A 24,667-nucleotide genomic window follows, 5' to 3' on the forward strand; every position below is an offset into this window, starting at 1 on the left:
CTATTTCAATCACGTGGTACCTCGCAACCAATCGCGGCTCGTATGGCGTTTCAAGCCTCGATTTCGCCTCTGTTTCAAGCCTCCAGTTCGCCCCTTACAGTATATAGCCAGGGGGCGCTGTTGCTTGTTTTCATTACTTTATTAGGCTGCGTTCTTATCACGATTTTTTTTTGCATCTGTATGTAGAATCGTATCCATTGACGTCTACTGACAAAATGTATCAAACAGGTACAACTAATTTGGAACTTTTTACACATTCGCCAATTTTAAGTGTCGGTTGGACTATTGCGGTTGACCTCAATAGTTTTTTAAAGGGGTACTCTCGCGGAAAACTCAGGGGCCCTTAAGGGGTTAAAGGGGTACTCCGGTGCTTTTTTATTATTTTTTAAATCAACTGGTGCCAGAAAGTTAAACAGATTTGTAAATTACTTCTATTAAAAAAATCTTAATCCTTCTAGTACTTATGAGCTGATGAATACTACAGAGGAAATTCTTTTCTTTTTGGAACACAGAGCTCTCTGCTGACATCATGACCACAGTGCTCTCTGCTGACATCTCTGTCCATTTTAAAGGGTACCTCTCATCAAATAAACTTTTGATATATTTTAGATTAATGAATGTTGAATAACTTTCCAATAGCATGTTAATGAAAAATATGCTTCTTTCTATTGTATTTTTCCCGATCAGTCCTGTCAGCAAGCATTTCTGACTCATGCTGGAGTCCTAAACACTCAGAGCTGCCAGCCTGCTTTGTTCACAGCCAAACAGGCTGTGAACAAAGCAGGCTGGCAGCTCTGAGTGTTCTCCTTTGTGAACAAAGCAGGCTGGCAGCTCGTAGTGTTTAGGACTCCAGCATGAGTCTGAAATGCTTGCTGCCAGGACTGGTAGGGAGACCCCTAGTGGTCATTTCTTCAAAGTGGAAAATTAAATAGAAAGAAGCATATTTTTTAATAACATACAATTGTGAAGTTATTCTGCATACATTAATCTATAATATATCAAAAGTTTTTTTGATGAGAGGTACCCTTTAAGAACTGTCCAGAGTAGGAGAAAATCCCCATAGAAAACATATGCTGCTCTGGACAGTTCCTAAAATGGACAGAGATGTCAGCAGAGAGCGCTGTGCTCGTGATGTCAGCAGAGAGCTCTGTGTTCCAAAAAGAAAACAATTTCCTCTGTAGCATTCAGCAGCTAATAAGTACTGGAAGGATTACAAGAGAGTCTCTTTTACATTGTTCACCGTGAGTTAACATTTTATCTTGATACTTTAGGTGGACGCAATTTCAACAATACCAAATTTACATAGTTTCCATCATGTTTTACCAGTAAAAAAATAAAAATAAATTATATATATATATATATATATATATATATATATATATTTTTTATTTATTTATTTTGCTTATCGCCATTTTTTGATACTAGGCTGTGTGAGGGTTAATTTTTTGGACTTTGAGCTGTAGTTTTTTGTAGTACCATTGTGGTATTGACCAGACACTTTTTGTTCATCGCTTTTTACTTTTTTTCTGGGACATGTTTTGAAAAAAACCAAAAAACACAATTCTGGGGTTATGTATTTTTTTTTTATGTTTACGCTATTTACCACATGTGATAAGTAATGTTATATTTTAATAGGACAATTACGCACGTGGCAATACCAAATGTTTTTTTTTTCTTTTTTCAAATTAATCTTTACATATATTTTATATGGGAATTTGGGGGGGGGGGGGGGTTGATTTTTACTTTTAATAAAAGGTTTAACAAACATACATTAAATTTGTTTTCGCATCTTATTGGTTCATGAAAATTTTATATTGTGTGTGTGAATATTGAGTATTGTGTGTATTTTGCCATAGGTTCTGGTGTGTGACATGTTGGCATAGGTTCTGGTGGGTGACATGTTGGCATAGGTTCTGGTGGGTGACGTGTTGGCATAGGTTCTGGTGGGTGACGTGTTGGCATAGGTTCTGGTGGGTGACGTGTTGGCATAGGTTCTGGTGGGTGACGTGTTGGCATAGGTTCTGGTGGGTGACGTGTTGGCATAGGTTCTGGTGGGTGACGTGTTGGCATAGGTTCTGGTGGGTGACGTGTTGGCATAGGTTCTGGTGGGTGACGTGTTGGCATAGGTTCTGGTGGGTGACGTGTTGGCATAGGTTCTGGTGGGTGACGTGTTGGCATAGGTTCTGGTGGGTGACGTGTTGGCATAGGTTCTGGTGAGTGACGTGTTGGCATAGGTTCTGGTGGGTGACGTGTTGGCATAGGTTCTGGTGGGTGACGTGTTGGCATAGGTTCTGGTGGGCGACGTGTTGGCATAGGTTCTGGTGGGCGACGTGTTGGCATAGGTTCTGGTGGGCGACGTGTTGGCATAGGTTCTGGTGGGCGACGTGTTGGCATAGGTTCTGGTGGGCGACGTGTTGGCATAGGTTCTGGTGGGCGACGTGTTGGCATAGGTTCTGGTGGGCGACGTGTTGGCATAGGTTCTGGTGGGTGACGTGTTGGCATAGGTTCTGGTGGGTGACGTGTTGGCATAGGTTCTGGTGGGTGACGTGTTGGCATAGGTTCTGGTGGGTGACGTGTTGGCATAGGGTCTGGTGGGTGACGTGTTGGCATAGGTCCTGGTGGGTGACGTGTTGGCATAGGTCCTGGTGGGTGACGTGTTGGCATAGGTCCTGGTGGGTGACGTGTTGGCATAGGTCCTGGTGTGTGACATGACGATATTAGAAAACAGATGTTTTTCTTTAAAAGGCGACAGAACAGATGTGTGGCACAGAATAGATTCCTTCCGCGCCATTCCATGCGTCGCCCTATTTCGTGTAATTCATGAAGAGAAGAAAGCTCACATCCTCATTCATTCATAGAGGAGATAAGATGCCAGCCTCTCACAATAACAAGCTCTGTGCACATGGTGCCACCTTTCTAGGTTAGCGTCCCCCAGGGATCTCACTACTCTGACACCTGACCATCCCCCATAGGACGCTCCTGATTAATATCAAGGGTTCCCAGCATCCTCTGCGCCTCTGTAATGAATATAGAAGCGTATGAAGCCTGAAGCTAAATTTGTTCCTCCAACTTCTTAGGTATCACTGTTGGATCAGCACTTGGCAAAGGCCTCTTTCCTCCAGCAGCCAGCTCCGGGACAAGTCCTATGGTCTGTATGCCTCCACCAAAGCTCGGATTTTTCATAATAACCTCCTCGTAGACGTGGCAGGAATAAGTAGGGTTAACTTTTCAGGGTAGGACAATGACTTTGTGCCTACTGATTGTGGCCGGGGACCATTCTGCGGCACTATGGACAGGTGTTTAATCTCCACGGGCAAGAAGCAATCTATGGGGGTTGCTCCAGTCTACTAACCTTCTCCTAACTTCTCTACACTACCCTTCTCCTATATCCATCAGTTGGGGCGGTGGGGTGTCATCTAGTAGGTGACCTGTACCACCCTTCTCCTATATCCATTAGTTGGGGTGGTGGGGTGTCCTCTAGTAGGTGACCTGTACCACCCTTCTCCTATATCCATTAGTTGGGGTGGTGGGGTGTCCTCTAGTATGTGACCTGTACCACCCTTCTCCTATATCCATTAGTTAGGGCGGTGGGGTGTCACCTAGTAGGTGACCTGTACCACCCTTCTCCTATATCCATTAGTTGGGGCTGTGGGGTGTCCTCTAGTAGGTGACCTGTACCACCCTTCTCCTATATCCATTAGTTGGGGCTGTGGGGTGTCCTCTAGTAGGTGACCTGTACCACCCTTCTCCTATATCCATTAGTTAGGGCGGTGGGGTGTCCTCTAGTATGTGACCTGTACCACCCTTCTCCTATATCCATTAGTTAGGGCGGTGGGGTGTCACCTAGTAGGTGACCTATACCACCCTTCTCCTATATCCATTAGTTGGGGTGGTGGGGTGTCCTCTAGTATGTGACCTGTACCACCCTTCTCCTATATCCATTAGTTAGGGCGGTGGGGTGTCACCTAGTAGGTGACCTGTACCACCCTTCTCCTATATCCATTAGTTGGGGCTGTGGGGTGTCCTCTAGTAGGTAACCTATACCACCCTTCTCCTATATCTATTAGTTAGGGCGGTGGGGTGTCCTCTAGTAGGTGACCTATACCACCCTTCTCCTAAATCCATTAGTTGGGGTGGTGGGGTGTCCTCTAGTATGTGACCTGTACCACCCTTCTCCTATATCCATTAGTTGGGGCTGTGGGGTGTCACCTAGTAAGTGACCTGTACCACCCTTCTCCTATATCCATTAGTTAGGGCGGTGGGGGTGTCCTCTAGTAGGTGACCTATACCACCCTTCTCCTATATCCATTAGTTGGGGCGGTGGGGTGTCACCTATTAGGTGACCTGTACCACCCTTCTCCTATATCCATTAGTTAGGGCGGTGGGGTGTCATCTAGTAGGTGACCTGTATCACCCTTCTCCTATATCCATTAGTTGGGGCGGTGGGGTGTCATCTAGTAGGTGACCTATACCACCCTTCTCCTATAACCATTAGTTGGGGCGGTGGGGTGTCATCTAGTAGGTGACCTATACCACCCTTCTCCTATAACGATTAGTTGGGGCGGTGGGGTGTCCTCTAGTAGGTGACCTATACCACCCTTCTCCTATATCCATTAGTTGGGGTGGTGGGGTGTCCTCTAGTAGGTGACCTGTACCACCCTTCTCCTATATCCATTAGTTAGGGCGGTGGGGTGTCACCTATTAGGTGACCTGTACCACCCTTCTCCTATAACCATTAGTTGGGGTGGTGGGGTGTCCTCTCGTAGGTGACCTATACCACCCTTCTCCTATATCCATTAGTTGGGGCGGTGGGGTGTCACCTATTAGGTGACCTGTACCACCCTTCTCCTATATCCATTAGTTGGGGCGGTGGGGTGTCATCTAGTAGGTGACCTATACCACCCTTCTCCTATAACCATTAGTTAGGGCGGTGGGGTGTCCTCTAGTAGGTGACCTATACCACCCTTCTCCTATATCCATTAGTTGGGGCGGTGGGGTGTCCTCTAGTAGGTGACCTGTACCACCCTTCTCCTATATCCATTAGTTGGGGCGGTGGGGTGTCCTCTAGTAGTTGACCTATACCACCTTTCTCCTATATCCATTAGTTGGGGCGGTGGGGTGTCCTCTAGTAGTTGACCTATACCACCTTTCTCCTATATCCATTAGTTGGGGCGGTGGGGTGTCCTCTAGTAGGTGACCTGTACCACCTTTCTCCTATATCCATTAGTTGGGGCGGTGGGGTGTCCTCTAGTAGTTGACCTATACCACCTTTCTCCTATATCCATTAGTTGGGGCGGTGGGGTGTCCTCTAGTAGTTGACCTATACCACCTTTCTCCTATATCCATTAGTTGGGGCGGTGGGGTGTCCTCTAGTAGTTGACCTATACCACCTTTCTCCTATATCCATTAGTTGGGGCGGTGGGGTGTCCTCTAGTAGGTGACCTGTACCACCCTTCTCCTATATCCATTAGTTGGGGCGGTGGGGTGTCCTCTAGTAGTTGACCTATACCACCTTTCTCCTATATCCATTAGTTGGGGCGGTGGGGTGTCCTCTAGTAGTTGACCTGTACCACCTTTCTCCTATATCCATTAGTTGGGGCGGTGGGGTGTCCTCTAGTAGTTGACCTATACCACCTTTCTCCTATATCCATTAGTTGGGGCGGTGGGGTGTCCTCTAGTAGTTGACCTATACCACCTTTCTCCTATATCCATTAGTTGGGGCGGTGGGGTGTCCTCTAGTAGTTGACCTATACCACCTTTCTCCTATATCCATTAGTTGGGGCGGTGGGGTGTCCTCTAGTAGTTGACCTATACCACCTTTCTCCTATATCCATTAGTTGGGGCGGTGGGGTGTCGCCTAGTGGGTGACCTGTATCACCCTTCTCCTATATCCATTAGTTAGGGAAATGGGGTGTCACCTAGTGGGTGACGAATTGTAGATGTACGGTGTCCATTTAAGGACATTGTCAGCCGTAACTCCGTCCCGCCTCCTCCCTCGGAAAAGGCTGTCCGGGCATGCTGGGAGTTGTAGTTTTGCAACAGCTGGAGGCACATTGGTTGCGAAACACCAGTATATATATTACGTATGGAAATGGCAGACGAGTGAGAGTATTGGGGTAAGAGATAGAAAATAGACAAATGGGTGGGGTTATGTTCACACAGCGAAAAATGTGCGGAATGTCCGCACATTTGCATGTTCTGCTGGCACTAGGACCATCTCCATAGACGGCAATGCATTTCCGAACGGAATTCCCAGAAACAGTGAACACGTTCCAGATTCAGGATTTCCATGGCAGCTTTTTCTGTCGTGTAAATTCCGCCGTGTGCACGGAGCAGCAGAATCCCATTGAAATCAATGGGACTCTGCTGCAACGGAATTTTTGAGCGGAATGTGTCGACGGAATTCCGAATGGGAAATTCCGCCACATGAACATGGCCTTAAAGGGGTAGTCCTGTTGGAAAAAAAAAAGGTTTCCTATCAAAGTGAGAAAGCAAAACATATCTCAGTCCTCTAGGTTATATGAGTGATATTAGTGGAGAAAAATAAGTGTAAAAATAAAAATATAAATATGTGATATTAGGAACCAGGTATATAGGTAATGGTATATAGTAAGTAAATTAGATTCTATGCAAATAAGTAACATAAATGAATACAATATAAATACATTTATTAAAGGGGTATTCGAGAAAAAATTTTTTTTTATATATCAACTGGCTCCAGAAAGTTAAACAGATTTGTAAATTAATTTGAAATAGGGTGAAGCTCACAACAAAAGGACCGAGGTAATTAAAGCTATAACCGGACCCCACCGGCAGAAGATAAAAATCTAATAAAAGTAATAGCTTATACCTCTAGGACCTCACCAACCTTGGTGCATAATGATAAGGGTGGAAATAAAAATAACAGCGTTACTCGTATAAAAATTTTAATTACCGTATTTTTCGCCTTATAAGACGCACTTTTTCTTCCCCAAAACTGGGGGGAAAAAGTCGGTGTGTCTTATACGGCGAATACATCCCTATCGCGGCGGTCCCTGCGGCCATCAACGGCCGGGACCCGTGGCTAATACAGGACATCACCGATCGCGGTGATGCCCTGTATTAACCCTTCAGACGCGGCGATCAAAGCTGACCGCCGCGTCTGAAGGGAAAGTGAACCTAACCCGGCTGTTCAGTCGGGCTGTTCGGGCGGTCCCGAACAACCCGACTGAATAGCCGGGTTAGTGCTTACAGGACACCGGGGGGGACCTTACCTGCCTCCTCGGTGTCTTCTCCGTTCAGGGATCCCCTGTATGGCCGGCGCTCTCCTTCCTCGTCATCACGTACGTGCGTCGGCGTGCGTAACGGCGTGATGGCGGCGACGGAGAGCGAGGATACCCGGCCGGCAGCAGAGTCGTTCCGGAGCGACGGGGACGCGGCGACAGCAATGGAGCGACACCCAGGGCAGCGGTGACGGTCTGGAGCGGCGGGGACACGTGAGTATTACCTCCTATGCAGTGGTCTTCAATCTGCGGACCTCCAGATGTTGCAAAACTACAACTCCCAGCATGCCCGGACAGCCAACGGCTGTCCGGGCATGCTGGGAGTTGTAGTTTTGCAACATCTGGAGGTCCACAGGTTGAAGACCACTATTGGGTTCAAAATATTTATTTTTTTAGATTTTGCACCTATAAATTGGGTGCGTCTTATACGCCGGTGCGTCCTATAGGGCGAAAAATACGGTAAATATAAATAAAAAATAAATAAAATAATTTACACATTTGATTGGCACTGTTAAATGATAATCTCACTGGGCCCTAGTGGGATATCAAAAATATTAATAGGATGGATATTGAGATGGATATTGTCCAATAATCTAATATTCCAGTGTAGAAAAAGTCCGTTATTCCGCAAACGAAATATAGAAACCAAAAGGTCCCGGTTTGTAACAGAGTACGGTAAGTCTCTTGGAAAAATTAGATCAATCTCCAAGTAAAGGATAAAAATGATGTTAAACAATTTCTCACCACTGTTTCTGGCGGCTCGATATCCTCTATTTCTATGTTACGGTCCAGCACTCCTCTCGTGTGCCGATGGCAGGGGGCACCGCAGTTTCACGTCTCCCTTGCAGCCCCGATGGCAGGGGGGGCGCAGAGTAATGTCCAGTGCTGCAAGCTCCGGTGGAAGGGGAGCGCAAAGTGATGTTCCGTGCTGTAGACTGCATCGGCTCACCGGCTGCCTCTTGATGGTATTAATCCGACACTCCGGCAAAAGTGTCGGTCAGCACGGGAGCGTTCGGGAGCGGTAGTCAGTCCGGGGATGGCTTCCCACGTGGAAACTTCAACTGTGGGAGATGTGGACTATTACCTCTAACCATCTTCCATAGTCCACATCTCCTGCAGTTGAAGTTTCCACATGGGACGCCATCCCCGGACTGACTACCGCTCCCGAACGCACCACTGCCGCTAGACTCACCAACGCTCCCGTGCTGACCGACACTTTTGCCGGAGTGTCGGATTAATACCATCAAGAGGCAGCCGGTGCAGTCTACAGCTCGGAACATCACTTTGCGCTCCCCTGCCACCGGAGCTTGCGGCACTAGACATTACTCTGCGCCCCTCCGGCAAGAGTGTCGGTCAGCACGGGAGCGTTGGTGAGTCTAGTCACCATAGTCCACATCTCCCGCAGTTGAAGTTTCCACGTGGGAAGCCATCCCCGGACTGTCTACCGCTCCCGAATGCACCACTGCCACTAGACTCACCAAGGCTCCCGTGCTGACCGACACTCTTGCCGGAGCGTCGGATTAATACCATCAAGAGGCAGCCGGTGAGCAGGTGCAGTCTACAGCACGGAACATCACTTTGCGCTCCCCTGCCACCGGAGCTTGCGGCACTGGACATTACTCTGCGCCCCCCTGCTGCAAGGGAGACGTGAAACTGCGGTGCCCCCTGCCATAGGCACACGAGAGGAGTGCTGGACCGTGACATATAAATACAGGATATCGAGCCGCCACAAACAGTGGTGAGAAATTGTTTAACATCATTTTTATCCTTTACTTGGAGATTGATCTAATTTTTCCAAGAGACTTACCGTACTCTGTTACAAACCGGGACCTTTTGGTTTCTATATTTCATTTGCGGAATAACGGACTTTTTCTACACTGGAATATTAGATTATTGGACAATATCCATCTCAATATCCATCCTATTAATATTTTTGATATCCCACTAGGGCCCAGTGGGATTATCATTTAACAGTGCCAATCAAATGTGTAAATTATTTTATTTATTTTTTATTTATATTTAATTAAAATTTTTATACGAGTAACGCTGTTATATTTATATTTATTTCCACCCTTATCATTATGCACCAAGGTTGGTGAGGTCCTAGAGGTATAAGCTATTACTTTTATTAGATTTGTAAATTACTCTATTAAAAAATCTTAATCCTTTCAGTAGTTATGAGCAGCTGAAGTTGAGTTGTTCTTTTCTGTCTAAGTGCTCTCTGATGACACCTGTCTCGGGGACCGCCCAGTTTAGAAGCAAATCCCCATAGCAAACCTATTCTACTCTGTGCAGTTCCCGAGACAAGCAGAGATGTCAGCAGAGAGCACTGTTGCCAGACTGAAAACAACAACTCAACTCCAGCAGCTGATAAATATTGGAAGGATTAAGATTTTTTTAATAGAAGTAATTTACAAATCTGTTTAACTTTCTGGAGCCAGTTTATATAAAACATTTTTTTTTTCCTGGAATACCCCTTTAAGATATTGATGGAAGATAGAAATTATTCCGATGTAGGAAAGGCGGTTGGAACTGAAATACTAATAGTAGTGAAAGGCACCAATGTAGGTTTAAAATAGATCAATTGGCTGGACGCGTTTCAGGATAGACAGCCTTTCTTCATCAGCCTATGTGGAATACAAGATAATAATGTCATTATCTTGTCTTAGCTTTTTAGCTAATTATCTTGTATTCCACAAGAAATACAAGATAATGAGGGGGCGGGAATAATGGCAAAAGCGGATTAAGATGGAGGGGGGAGATAATGGCAAAAGGGGATTAGAGGGAGGGGGAATAATGGTATAAGGCAGTGTTTCCCAACCCAGTCCTCAAGGCACAACCAACAGTCCAGGATTTTAATTTTTCTCTGTTCTATTCCAATGGAATGAAACCCGGAATGTTGGTGTGTCTTGAGGACTGGGTTGGGAAACATTGGGATAAGGGGATTAAATATCACATTAGAAAGGTAAGCACACGCTATTATGAAATGAAGTACTTTTATGGCGTAAGTTCCGCGTGAGGGGTACCCACAGACATACTTTCACCCTTTGGGGGTACAGTCGTGAATAAGGTTCTAGATCCCAGCTCGTTCTAAACAAAGTAGATATATATACAAGCAGCATTTTATATATTCTTATTGTTTTATGATTGTATTTTATACAAATTATTATAAGTATTGGTTGTGAGTAGAGATGAGCGAACTTACAGTCAATTCGATTCGTCACAAACTTCTCGGCTCGGCGGTTGCTGACTTATCCTGCATAAATTAGTTCAGCTTTCCGGTGCTCCGGTGGGCTGGAAAAGGTGTATAGATTCCTAGGAAAGAGTCTCCTAGGACTGTATCCACCTTTTCCAGCCCACGGGAGCACCTGAAGGCTGAACTAATTTATGCAGGAAAAGTCATCAACTGCCGAGCTGAGAAGTTCGTGACGAATCGAATTTACTGTAAGTTCGCTCATCTCTAGTTATTTCCACAATGCTTCACATTAAAGTATCGGTGGCTTTTAAATGCTTTTTATTCATAAAATATTTCTTACAGTCTCACCGCAAGTTTTCGGCCCCCCGGCATGGACATCTTGGTTTTTTGCCCCATAAGCGCAGTAAACGTCACCGGGGTAAAGTGAAGACTTGGCCAAAAGATGACCCCAGCAAACCTGTTCACCTTACAGCGTTCCTTGGCTACAAGGCTGGGATGACCCACATTCTGCGAGAGATCCACCGCTCGGGACTCAGTATGTGGAACAACACATGTGATACAAAATTATGCAATATCATTAAAGGGGTACTCCGGTGGAAAACTTTATTTTATTTAAATCAATTGGTGCCAGAAATTTAAACAGATTTGTAAACTTCTATTAAAAAAATCTTAATCCTTCCAGTACTTATGAGCTGCTGAATACTACAGATTAAAGGGGTATTCCAGGAAAAAACTTTATTTTTATATATATATATATATATATATATATATATATATATATATATATATATATTTATATCAACTGGCTCCAGAAAGTTAAACAGATTTGTAAATTACTTCTATTAAAAAATCTTAATCCTTTCAGTACTTATGAGCTTCTGAAGTTAAGGTTGTTCTTCTCTGTCTAAGTGCTCTCTGATGAAACGTGTCTCGGGAACCGCCCGGTTTAGAAGCAAATTCCCATAGCAAACCTCTTCTAAACTGGGCGGTTCCCGAGACAGGTGTCATCAGAGAGCACTTAGACAGAAAAGAACAACCTTAACTTCAGAAGCTCATAAGTACTGAAAGGATTAAGATTTTTAATAGAAGTAATTTACAAATCTGTTTAACTTTCTGGAGCCAGTTGATATATAAATTTTTTTTTCCTGGAAAACCCCTTTAAATTATTTTCTTTTTAGAACACAGAGCTCTTTGCTGACATCATGACCACAGTGCTCTCTGCTGACATCTCTGTCCATTTTAGGAACTGTCCAGTACAGCATATGTTTTCTATGGGGATTTTCTCCTACTCTGCTGACATCTCTGTCCATTTTAAGAACTGTCCAGAGAGCACTGTGCTCGTGATGTCAGCAGAGAGCTCTGTGTTCCAAAAAGAAAATAATTTCCTCTGTAGTATTCAGCAGCTCATAAGATTTTTTAATAGAAGTCATTTACAAATCTGGTTAACTTTCTGGCACCAGTTGATAGAAAAAAAAAAAAAGTTTCCACCGGAGTACCCCTTTAATGTCTTCTTTCTGTTAACCGTTATAGGGGTTATCCAGGAATAAAAAACTTTTTTTTATATATCAACTGGCTCCAGAAAGGTAAACAAATTTGTAAATTACTTCTATTAACACATCTTAATCCTTTCAGTACTTATGAGCTGCTGAAGTTGAGTTGTTCTTTTCTGTCTAAGTGCTCTCCGATGACGCCTGTCTCAAGAACTGTCCAGAGTAGAAGCAAATCCCCATAGCAAACCTCTTCTACTCTGTGCAGTTGACAAGACAAGCAGAGATGTCAGCAGAGAGCACTGTTTCCACACAGAAAAGAACAACTTAAATTCAGCAGCTGATAATTATTGGAAGGATTAAGATTTTTCAATAGAAGTAATTTACAAATCTGTTTAACTTCCTGGAGCCAGTTGATAGATAAAAAAAAGTTTTTTCCTGGAATACCCCTTTAATCTGTAGTATTCAGCAACTCATAAGTACTGGAAGGGTTAATATAGAAAAGTTTTATTTATTTATTTTATTTTTTTCCTGGAATACCCCTTTAAAGGAAACTTCTCACTAGTAAATACCTCCTCTAAAAGGAGAAATTGGCTTTATGGTAGATTAGGGACGAGCCTTATTTTAAGATAGGAGTGAGCTTTATCCTAGAGGAGGAAGAGCCCTGTCCTAAAGTAGGATAAAGCTTTATTCTAGAATAGGGAAACCCCATATCCAAAAGTAGGGCTAAGCTTTATTCTAGAGCAGTGGTCACCAACCTGCGGACCTCCAGAGGTTGCAAAACTACAACTCCCAGCATGCCCGGACAGCCGTTGGCTGTCCAGGCATGCTGGGAGTTGTAGTTTTGCAACCTCTGGAGGTCCGCAGGTTGAAGACCTCTGTTCTAGAGTATGACTGAGCTTTATCCTAGAAAGAGAAGATTCTTATTAAAGGGGTACTCCGGTGGAGAACTTTTTTTTTAATCAACTGGTGCCAGAAAGTTAAACAGATTTGTAAATGACTTCTATTAAAAAATCTTAATCCTTCCTGTACTTATTAGCTGCTGAATACTACAGAGGAAATTGTTTTCTTTTTGGAACACAGAGCTCTCTGCTGACATCTTGACCACAGTGCTCTCTGCTGACAATCCCCATAGCAAACATATGCTGCTCTGGACAGTTCCTAAAATGGACAGAGATGTCAGCAGGGAGCACTGTGCTCATGATGTCAGCAGAGAGCTCTGTGTTCCAAAAAGAAAAGAATTTCCTATGTAGTATTCAGCAGCTAATAAGTACTGGAAGGATTAAGATTTTTTTTTAATAGAAGTAATTTACAAATCTGTTTAACTTTCTGGCACCAGTTTATTTAAAAAAAAAAAAAAAAAAATTCCACCGGAGTACCCCTTTAATGTAGCACTGGGCTTTATCCTAGGGAAGAGCTTTATTCTGAAGTACTGAAGATCCTTATCTAAAAGGACTGAGCTTTATTCTAAAAACCGGAAGAGTCTTATCCCAAAGTTAGACTTGTCTTTATCTAGAAATGAAGGCCTGACCATGGGGGAGATTCACCCAAACCTGTGCAGAGGAAAAGTTGCTGAGTTGCCCATAGCAACCAATCAGATCGCTTCTTTCATTTTTCAGAGGCCTTTAGGCCTCTGAAAAATGAAAGAAGCGATCTGATTGGTTGCTATGGGCAACTCAGCAACTTTCGGCCTCTGAAAAATGAAAGAAGCGATCTGATTGGTTGCTATGGGCAACTCAGCAACTTTCGGCCTCTGAAAAATGAAAGAAGCGATCTGATTGGTTGCTATGGGCAACTCAGCAACTTTCGGCCTCTGAAAAATGAATGAAGCGATCTGATTGGTTGCTATGGGCAACTCAGCAACTTTCGGCCTCTGAAAAATGAAAGAAGCGATCTGATTGGTTGCTATGGGCAACTCAGCAACTTTAGGCCTCTGAAAAATGAAAGAAGCGATCTGATTGGTTGCTATAGGCAACTGAGCAACTTTTCCTCTGCAAAGGTCTTGATGAATCTCCCCCCATGTTTATGAATTAAAGGACATCTGCAGTGATACAACACTTATCCCCCCCCCCCCCGGTCTCCCACTCTCTCGTGCAGGAGGGGTGCCGGCCCCAGCATGACGCTGCTCCCGACATGCCTCCTCCGTGTAGTTCAATGGGAGTGTGGTGAGGATGTGATGAGGGCAGATTTTATTAACCTAGGGGCTGAGTTGCCCTTGTATTTGTGACGCCAGGGCGTGGTTTTACCTCTACACCACCCGAAGGTATACCGCTGGATACTGGGCTAGGCACGGGGGCAAATAATGACACTGACGCCAAGTTACGTAACAACGGCAGCTTTACTGAGGCAGACAGATGGAATAGACTTTACAGCTCAGTTGGGCCCAACGAGGTGACCAGTGTCTTCAGAGACTTTAGGGCTCGCTGGGACTTGTAGTGAATTTTGGACAATTTGCTGCCAGCCCACACTGACTTTATGCAGACAGATCTTGACTGACTTGACTAGGACTGACTAGACAGACTTCACCCCGTATGTACCTTACCAGGTCTGACCTTCACCTGTGGGGCACTGGATTGGTAGAAGTGTGGCTGCGTGGTCGGTCTTGGGTCTCCTCAGGACACCAGACACTCTCTCCAGGTCTTGTCTGTTCCTCAGCTCCAAACTGAAACTAGAACCCCCTAGCCAGCTCCTCCCGGAGTTTATATCGGGGAGACTCTGGAGGGGTCCTATAGGTCACCCTATAAGTCACCTGATCACTGGTACCTTCCTCGGTTATAAGACTTGGTAACAACATTTAAAGGTACATAACGTCATATATACATTATATTAGATAATATAGACACTTATTAACCATTTAATATACTTAACTTAAGGGGGGACTCAGGGGACGCTGCAACAGAGTCCGCCAGACAGGACAGCAAGGGTACAGGGGGGCAACTCCTGTACTGGGCCACCACAGGAGAGGCGGAGATGCAGTGTTCAGTGCCTTCCCACCTCTCCCATAGAGCTGTATGGGGAGGGGGCGTACCGTTGACCTCAGTGAGGTCGACTCAACGTTTATTAGCCAGCGCACAGCGCGGTAAGGCCGGGGCCCCGTTTGGGAGATCACAGGGGGGGTCTCAGCGGTCGGACCCCCCACAATCAAACATTTATCCCCCTGTGGATAGGGGAGAAGTGTTATATCACTGCAGATGTCCTTTAAAGCAAGTTTTCTCTATTAAATACATGATGACATAGTATCATTTTTTATTAATTCAGAGATTTCTAAGCGGGAGGAAGTAGAAGCCGTTACCATCATAGAAACCCCTCCTCTGGTCGTGGTGGGGATAGTGGGATACGTGGAGACACCTCGAGGCTTGAGAGTCTTGAAGACCATATTTGCTGAACATATCAGCGATGAGTGCCGGAGACGCTTCTATAAGACTTGGTAAGTGTCCCGGGGATGGACCTGTAAGCTGATCTGGACTCTTAAACCATCATCAATGTTCTTTAGGTATAAGAGCAAGAAAAAGGCCTTTACAAAGTACTGCAAAAAATGGCAGGATGAACAAGGCAAGAAACAGCTCGAAAAAGACTTTGCTGCCATGAAGAAATACTGCAAGGTTATCCGGGTTGTAGTGCACACTCAGGTAAGGAGAGGCCATGGGTCAATAATAATAGACTCAGTACTTGCTAGTTGATAACTCAAGTTTTTTTGTCAAGTAGGTGGAGTTATGAGATGAAGAATCTTTCTTATTGTTCCGAACGCTTTGAGCAGGCGGTGGGGGTTGCAACTTCACAACCACGCCCCTTGTGGCATCACACCACGCCCCCTCAATGCAATTCTATGGGAGAAGGTGTGGTTGTGGGCCCCAAGATCAGACATCTTATCCCTTATCCTCTATATCCTTTGGATAGAGGATAAGATGTCTAGGGGTGGAGTACCCCTTTAAGACAACTAAGTATGGCTGATATGTAGAGATAAAGGTGACCCCTTCTACTGCTCCACCTACTTAACCAAAACCACAAGTAACATCTGAGGTTCATGACTCAATTTCTATATTTTTTTGGTTACAGTCATCGATTTTCTTTTCTGCAGATGAAGCTTCTCCCGTTGAGGCAGAAGAAGGCCCATGTCATGGAAATCCAGCTTAATGGTGGGACCATCTCTGAGAAGGTAGACTGGGCTCACGAGAAGCTGGAAAAGCAAATCCCAGTGAGCACCGTCTTTGGCCAGGATGAGATGATTGATGTCATTGGTGTTACCAAGGGAAAGGGAATGAAAGGTGATTGAATTGAACTTGTCCACTGACCACCCCAAAAATATTCCTCCTAGCTAGGTCCGGTTCATCTATCACTATAACACATTGACTGGTCAGTTCCTATTAACAAAATAGAGATGGACTTGGATGAAACATTTTTATTGTAATATTTATTATATAAATAATACTGATAGGTTTTTGTACTAGGTGTAACCTCGCGTTGGCACAACAAGAAGTTGCCACGTAAGACACACAAGGGTTTACGTAAGGTAGCCTGCATCGGAGCCTGGCACCCTGCTCGCGTTTCCTACACCATAGCCCGAGCTGGCCAGAAGGGTTACCACCATCGTACGGAGATCAACAAGAAGGTACTGCCAATATTTGTGGATATAAAAACAGATGATTATTTAATTATATTATGGAGTAAGGTATGTAAATAACTTGGTGGTTATATCTAAATGATAGGTTATAGAAGGGGTGTGGTAGGCATTGGGTGCGTACCCTGTGGAGTTTGTATCTTTTATAGGTTTAGCCATGATTAAAAAAAAAAAACTAAATATGGCCATACCTACATATTCCAGCAGTATTTGGCTGACTATGCATTGTGTATAGGAGTGTCCTGAATATGTCCAGATAGCAAATGCTGGAAGAAGGAAGGATTGCGTAAGCTGGATACCAACAGCTTATTCCCCTATCGTAAATATGGAATTCCATGGCACAGGGAGCCTGGAGGAAAATGAAGGAGGCTTGTTTGCCAGCAGCTATTTAAAGTATACAGCAGCTTAAAGGGGTACTCCGCCCCTAGACATCTCATCCTCTATCCAAAGGATAGGGAATAAGATGTCTGATCATGGGGGTCCCGACGCTGGGACCCCCCGAAATCTCTGCTGCAGCACCCCAGTCATCTGTTGCACGGAGCGAACTTCGCCGGGTGCTGCAGGGAGATCGTGGTGGTGGTGGGGGGGGGGGGATCCAGTGGCGGGAATGTCATCTTATTCCCTAGTCTTTGGATAGGGGATAAGTTGTCTAGGGGTGGAGTACCCCTTTAAGCTTAAAAGAATTGTCCGCTACTAGACATCTTATCCCCTATCCATAGGATTGAGGATAAGAGTCTGATCGCGGGGGGTCCCAGCCGCCAGATCTCCTGCATGCACGGAGCGATCTCCGTCTCTCGATAGACTTGAATGGAGGGGGCATGACAACCACGCCCGCTCCGAAGCCTAGCACAGTTGGCGTTCTGAACATAAATGTTCAGAATGTTGGGGTGCCAGACCGGAGATTGCATGGGTCCCACAGTCGGACATCTTATCCCCTAACCTTTGGATAGGGAATAAGATGTCTAGTACCAGAGTACCCCTTTAGGAGACACCTTGTTGTCCTATAAAAATCACACCAAGTTCCTTATTTACAATCCACCCATTAGACATGTTTCTGTTTTTTCCCCAAAGATTTATCGTATTGGCAAAGGTATCCATCTCCAAGATGGAAAGGTTGTGAAGAACAATGCATCAACACAGTACGATATCACTGACAAGTCCATTACACCATTGGTAAGCATATTAGTAGATGGACAACTCCAATATCAAGTGAAGAATATCCCCAAATCCATGCATAAAGAGACAGTTTGCCCAAAGTGTATATTTAAAGGGTTACTCCGGCGCTTAGACATCTTATTCCCTATCCAAAGGACAGCCTATCTTTGACGTCACAACGCTCTGGCCCCGTGATCGACAGTAATCAGACCCGGAGCGAACACGCTCCGGGGACTGATTTTAAACTGGGTGCGGCGTGCAAGATCACGGGGGTCCCCAGCAGCGGGACCCCCGCGATCAGGCATCTTATCCCCTATTCTTTGGATAGGGGATAAGATGTCTAAGCGCGGGAGTACCCCTTTAAGTGTAAGTCCCGTCCGTTCTGTCCCGAGGGAACCATACAACGCTGTCATTAGAAAAGGACTCATGCACGGAACACACTGGGCATCCTACGGTTGCATGGACAACTGTACCGCCCAGTGTCACCTGCGTCTCCCATTGGACTTACACTTTAAAGCTTACAATGCAAAACTTGTACATGGTCCCTCTACAACAGTGGCCTCAAACTGTGGCCCACCAGATGTTGCCAAACTTAAACTCCCAGCATGGCTGTCCAGGCATGCTGGGAGTTGAAGTTTGGCAACATCTGGAGGCCCACAGTTTGAGACCACTGCTCTACAAGTCACATATAAATCCTAGCACTGCTTTGTTGAGTGGCCTTTATAGCCCAAGACACTGGTGCAAACCCTACACCCTACATTTACCACACTGGTTGTCTACCACCATTTCCCAGTCTCCAAAGTGTTTAGCACTACATTCTACTCTTGATGCCCTCCCTTAATAAACTTTAATGCTCACCATCTTGTGTTCACTTGTTCACCAGGGAGGGTTCCCACATTACGGTCCAGTAAACAATGACTTTATCATGGTTAAGGGATGCGTTGTAGGAAGCAAGAAGCGTGTCCTCACCCTCCGGAAGGTAAGCCAACGTGCTGGAGACACATCCAGTAGAGGAAAATTATACAAACTACTACTTGTCATGAAGCCGGAAGAACGTTTACTTTACTGTATGTTTGAAAGATGTTCTACAATATAGGGTCTTGGTAAATATATAGACCCTGGAATGTCTTACAGTGGTCCCTCAAGTTACAATATTAATTGGTTCAAGGACGACCATTGTATGTTGAGACCATTGTATGTTAAGAACCATAATTCTATGGAAACCTGGTAATTGGTTCTGAAGCCCCCAAAATGTCATCCAAAAATAGGAAAAAGTGAGGATTAAACAAAAACAAGTAAATAACTAATATAGATAAAGCAAATCCTTACATATAAAAGTAATAAAGATCTGCTGGGAGCTGTAATCACTGTCTATGTAGAGGACAGGAGCTTCTTCAGGGTTCTGTACAGTACACAGTGTCCTAAAAAAGTAACATGGAGTCGCCCTCACCTGGTGTCGAAAAGAGCAGATAACCCTGGCACAGGTAAAGAGTACAGAACATGTAATACCTCCCTGTACTGTAGGGGGCGCTACCAGACACCAGTCAGTGCATGCACTTCAGTAATACAGGTAAAGAGTATACAGAACATATAATACCTCCCTGTACTGTAGGGGGCGCTATCAGACACCAGTCAGTGCATACACTTCAGTAATACAGGTAAAGAGTAGTACAGAACATGTAAATACCTCCCTGTACTGTGGGGGGCGCTACCAGACACCAGTCAGTGCATACACTTCAGTAATACAGGTAAAGAGTACAGAACATGTAATACCTCCCTGTACTGTAGAGGGCGCTACCAGACACCAGTCAGTGCATACACTTCAGTAATACAGGTAAAGAGTAGTACAGAACATGTAAATACCTCCCTGTACTGTAGGGGGCGCTACCAGACACCAGTCAGTGCATACACTTCAGTAATACAGGTAAAGAGTAGTACAGAACATGTAAATACCTCCCTGTACTGTAGGGGGCGCTACCAGACTCCAGTCAGTGCAGGCACTTCAGTATTACAATGGGTTAACCAAATAAATGCCCATTTTGATTGGTCAGTTTTTCCTGCCATTGACATGTTTCACAGATCTGGACTGTCTGTAGTATTGTATGGAAGAGTCTGGTTTCAAGTTACAATGGTCCAGAAAAGACCGAAAATATTGTAACCTGAGGCCATTGTAAGTTGAGGGATCATTGTAGTTTGTTGGTGGATGATTTGTTTTAAAACTTTTAGATGTTCTAGATGTCTAGAGGCAATTTTGGTTAAAATCAGAATAAGATTAGGCCTATTCTCGACCCATCATAGGTTCTAAAGATCAGGCGCATACATGGGGTGGGACTTGCCTGAACATCAGTCAAGAAAAACGTCTAAGGCTGCGCTCACATGGCCGTCTAGACCCGTCCCGTTCTTCTTCTTCTCAAAAGTAAAAACAGACTTTAAAAAAAAAAAACAACAAAAAAAACGGACAATAACGGATGCAAACGGATGTTATTGTTCAGTTAATAAAAAAAAATGTTTTTTTTTTGTTCTGAGCATGCTCAGAAGTAAAAACGGTTTAAAAAAAACGGATTGAAAAAACGGATGCATTCATGAAATTCCAGAAAAATGTTGTATTCCCATTTGTCACATAATTTTTACCGCCCAACGTTTACTTACAAGAAGATGGAAATCTTCCGATGTCCCAACAATCCAGGAACTTATAGCAAATGTAACTTCCAACTGCAAATATGAGATCACATTGGCGCATCAAAATGGTTTTGGTATAAAAAAAAGAAATAATTGGAATGCATGGTTACATAAATTCCCTAATGTCACATGATTCCTTCTAGATACATTATCAGAATTACTTTTAGATCTTTTATTTATTTATTTATTTAATTTTAGTGTCTAGTTTACTCTTATTGTAAGGGGAGGGGTGTGAAGGCAATCCGACCATTAAAACAATAACTACTATACCTTTAATTTAATCACATCTGATATCCTTCGCTGAAAATGTTATGACTTGTTATAGTTAATTTGTTATTATTTATATATATATATATGCTGTTGTATTTTATCAGCATGGAAATTTACTTATTTTATTCTATTGTATAACATATTATACTTCATAGTTTCCTTGAGCTTGATATAATATTCACCTTTTACTTTAATGTTTAATCTAAAAATGTATTGTTTATTGTATAGTGTAATGTTTGTTGTAAAATTTAATAAATATATATATATATATATAAAAAAAAAAAAACGGATGCAAATGGATGACATTAAAGGCTCATCCTTTTTCCATAAACTTCAATGTTAAATTTACTGTATCCGTTTTTTCTAACGTTTTTAGACGGAAGAAAAAATACTGCATGCGCGCCGTTTTTTTCTGCCATCACAAAACGAAAATGAGTGCAGACGGGTACAAACGGATGTAAACGGGATTGTAAAAAATTCCCATTGACACGAATGGGATTTTTTTTAAAACAGTCTTTAATCCGTTTTACAGCCTGCAAGAAAGGAACTGAAACGGGGATAAAAAATAAATAAATAAACGGGGAAAGACGGCCGTGTGAACGCACCCTAATGAGGAAAACCAGAAAGAAAGGTTTTATAAAAACAAGGGGGGAGATTTATCAAAACCCGTCCAGAGGGAATGTGGCTGAGTTGCCCATAGCAACCAATCAGATCGCTTCTTTCATTTTTCAGAGGCCTTGTTAAAATGAAAGAAGCGATCTGATTGGTTGCTATTGGCAACTGGGCAACTTTTCCTCTGGACAGGTTTTGATAAATCTCCTCCAAGGTGTCTTTTCATGTCTATTTCATAACTCTCATGGTCTTTGTCTCGCAGTCTTTGTTGGTTCACACAAGTCGTCGTGCCTTGGAGTCCATCGACCTAAAATTCATCGACACTACATCTAAGTTCGGCCATGGATGCTTCCAGACAGACCAGGAAAAGAGAGCCTTCATGGTGGGTTTATAGGGAATTTTTCACCAAAACTTTTTATGGCCTAGACCAGTGGTCTTCAACCTGTGGACCTCCAGATGTTGCAAAACTACAACTCCCAGCATGCCCGGACAGCCAACGGCTGTCCGGGCATGCTGGGAGTTGTAGTTTTGCAACATCTGGAGGTCCGCAGGTTGAAGACCACTGACCTAAACCGATGTTTCCCAACCAGGGGGCCTTCAGCTACTGCAAAACTACAACTCCCAGCATGCTGGAAGTTGTAGTTTTGCAACAGCTGGAGGCACCCCTGATTGGGAAAGCATATACGAAAAAGTAAACTGTATGTTTTTAAACCGTATGCTGTTTTTTAAAAGTGCATACAGTTCCGTCCGTTTTTATAAAAAATACATAAGTTTTTGAAAATGTTGTCCATTTTTAATGAGGGGTGTTGGGTGGGGACTTTAGGATGCAAAGGCGCATGTGCAAAGTAAAAACCGTACACGGTTTCCCGTGTAGAACCGTATACATGTGCATTTCCCATTGACGTCCATGTTAAAAAATAAAATAAAAAAGTATGCGGTTTTTACTTTGCACATGCGCATTTGCATCCTAAAGTCCCCATCCAACACCCCTCCCATTAAAAAATGGACAACATTTTATAAAAAAAAAAAAAAAAGTTTTTGAAAATGTTGTCCATTTTTAATGGGAGGGGTGTTGGGTGGGGACTTTAGGATGCAAATGCACATGTGCAAAGTAAAAACCGTACACCGTTTCCCGTATAGAACCGTATACATGTGAGTTTACCATTGGCGTCCATGTTAAAAAAAAAAAAAATGCGGTTTTTACTTTGCACATGCGCATTTGCATTCTAAAGTCCCCATCCAACACCCCTCCCATTAAAAATGAACAACATTTTCAAAAACTTTTTTTTTATTTTTTTTTATAAAAAGTTTTTGAAAATGTTGTCCATTTTTAATGGGAGGGGTGTTGGGTGGGGACTTTAGGATGCAAATGTGCATGTGCGAAGTAAAAACCGCATACTTTTATTTTTTTTTAACATGGACGTCAATGGGAAACGCACATGTATACGGTTCTATGGGTTTTTTTTTTAAATAAAAACAGACGGAACCGTATGCATTTTTAAAAACAGTATACGGATTAAAACACATACGGTTTAAAAAACGCATGCGGTTTACTTTTTCCCCCATACGATTCCATCCGTTTTTTTGCCATACCGTTTTCTTTAGAAAAACTGATTGAAAAATGTATGGCAAAAAACGTGGTGTGAACCCAGCATCATAAAGGAAAGTGGATAAAGTGCATGATGGGAGATGTAGTTTTGCAACAGCTGGAGGCACCCCTGATTGGGAAACACTATTTCTGAGAATTGTGTAGATTGGATACAATTGTATCAAATTCTCAACTGTCGTTTTAGTTTATATGGGTGTCAGGCTGGGTTTACACCACGTTTTTGCCATACTGTTTTCAATCAGTTTTTCTAAAGAAAACCGTATGGCAAAAAAACAGATGGAAGCGTATGGGAAAAAGTAAACCGTATGCGTTTTTTAAACCGTATACTGTTTTTTAAAAGTGCAGTACGGTTCTGTCCGTTTTGATTTTTTTTTAAAACCTATGTTTTTGAAAATTTTGTCCATTATAAATGGGAGGCTGTTGGGTGGGGACTTTAGGATGCAAATGCGCATGTGCAAAGTAAAAACCGCATACTTTTTTTTTTTACATGGACGTCAATGGGAAACGCACATGTATACGGTTCTTTACGGGAAACCATATACAGTTTTTACTTTGCACATGCGTATTTGCATCCTAAAGTCCCCACCCAACACCCCTGCCATTAAAATTTGGACAAAATTTTCAAAAACATGTTTTAAAAAAAAAATTAAAACAGACGGAACCGTATGCATTTTTAAAAACAGTATACGGTTTAGAACGCATACGGTTTACTTTTTTCCCATACTGTTCCATCCGTTTTTTTGCCATATGGTTTTCTTTAGAAAAACTGATTGAAAAATTTATGGCAAAAACGTGATGTGAACCCAGCATCATAAAGGAAAGTGGATGAAGTCCATGATGGGAGATGTAGTTTTGCAACAGCTGGAGGCACGCTGGTTGGGAAACACTGGCCTAGACAAATCTGATTGATGGGAATTGGACAACTGATCCCAAAAATGGGATTTCTGGTCTCGTTGAAGAAGTACCTGGCCAGTCTCCATTACAGACAATAAGGAATGTGGGGGAAAAATGTTTGGTCATCTGTCACCTGATTATTGACATTTGTGTCGCCCCCTACAGGGACCCCAGAAGAAGCATCTAATAAAAGACAAGTTGGAGCCAGCAGAGGAGCCGTAGGCCTTGTACCATTATATGTTTTATTGATGAAGGAATGGCAATAAATATGGCCTTGTGATATCATCACCTTCATTTTTTTGTTCATCACCCTCCAACCTTTCGTACCTGCACTAAGGTCGTCCGGCCGGATGTATATGTGGTGGGGCAACAAGCACCAGACGGTGTTACCTCAAATTGTAAGTGTGTGGGCAACACCACTGGAAAGGAGGCCATTTTGATTCTTCCACTCTCTTCCTATAGGTCACTGGCTGTGACCATTCACCAGAGACTATGGACTGCAGCTCTGTGAAGAATTATTAAATGAATCCCAGGGACCAGACAAGGTAGTCATAGGTAGTGCCAAAGGAACATATGTGTCCACCTTGCATTCAGAGCAACATGGTTCATAGATTAAAGGGGTACTCCGGTGGAGAAAATAAATTTTTCAAATCAACTGGTGCCAGAAAGTTAAAACAGATTTGTAAATGACTTCTACAGGTTTATAATAATCTTATTCCTTCCGGTACTTATCAGCTGCTGTATACTACAAAGGAAGTTGTGTAGTTCTTTCCAGTCTGACCACAGTGCTCTCTGCTGACACCTCTGTCCATGTCAGGAACTGTCCAGAGCAGGAGAGGTTTTCTATGGGGATTTGCTTCTAATCTGGACAGTTCCTGACATGGA

At 43.5% G+C, this 24,667-nt stretch overlaps 1 protein-coding gene across 2 annotated transcripts; it reads left to right on the forward strand.

The window, feature by feature from the left end:
• Positions 1-79: 79 nt before the first annotated feature.
• Positions 80-24,089, forward strand: RPL3L (ribosomal protein L3 like). Of its 2 annotated transcripts, XM_056534024.1 has the most exons (11): positions 80-228; positions 3,078-3,148; positions 10,801-10,993; positions 15,204-15,372; positions 15,439-15,574; positions 16,024-16,210; positions 16,394-16,554; positions 17,635-17,736; positions 18,602-18,697; positions 21,542-21,661; positions 23,948-24,089. In XM_056534024.1, the coding sequence occupies exons 1-11, from the start codon at positions 216-218 to the stop codon at positions 24,002-24,004; spliced, it is 1,305 nt and encodes a 434-aa protein (XP_056389999.1). In that variant the 5' UTR covers positions 80-215; the 3' UTR covers positions 24,005-24,089. The 2 variants fall into 2 exon arrangements, with proteins under 2 accessions (XP_056389999.1, XP_056390001.1); XM_056534026.1 differs by lacking the exon at positions 3,078-3,148 and having other exon boundaries at positions 93-228.
• The last annotated feature ends 578 nt before the right edge of the window (positions 24,090-24,667 follow it).

This window comes from Hyla sarda, chromosome 8 (assembly GCF_029499605.1).
Source record: "Hyla sarda isolate aHylSar1 chromosome 8, aHylSar1.hap1, whole genome shotgun sequence".
In the NCBI taxonomy this organism is placed as follows: Eukaryota; Metazoa; Chordata; class Amphibia; order Anura; family Hylidae; genus Hyla; species Hyla sarda.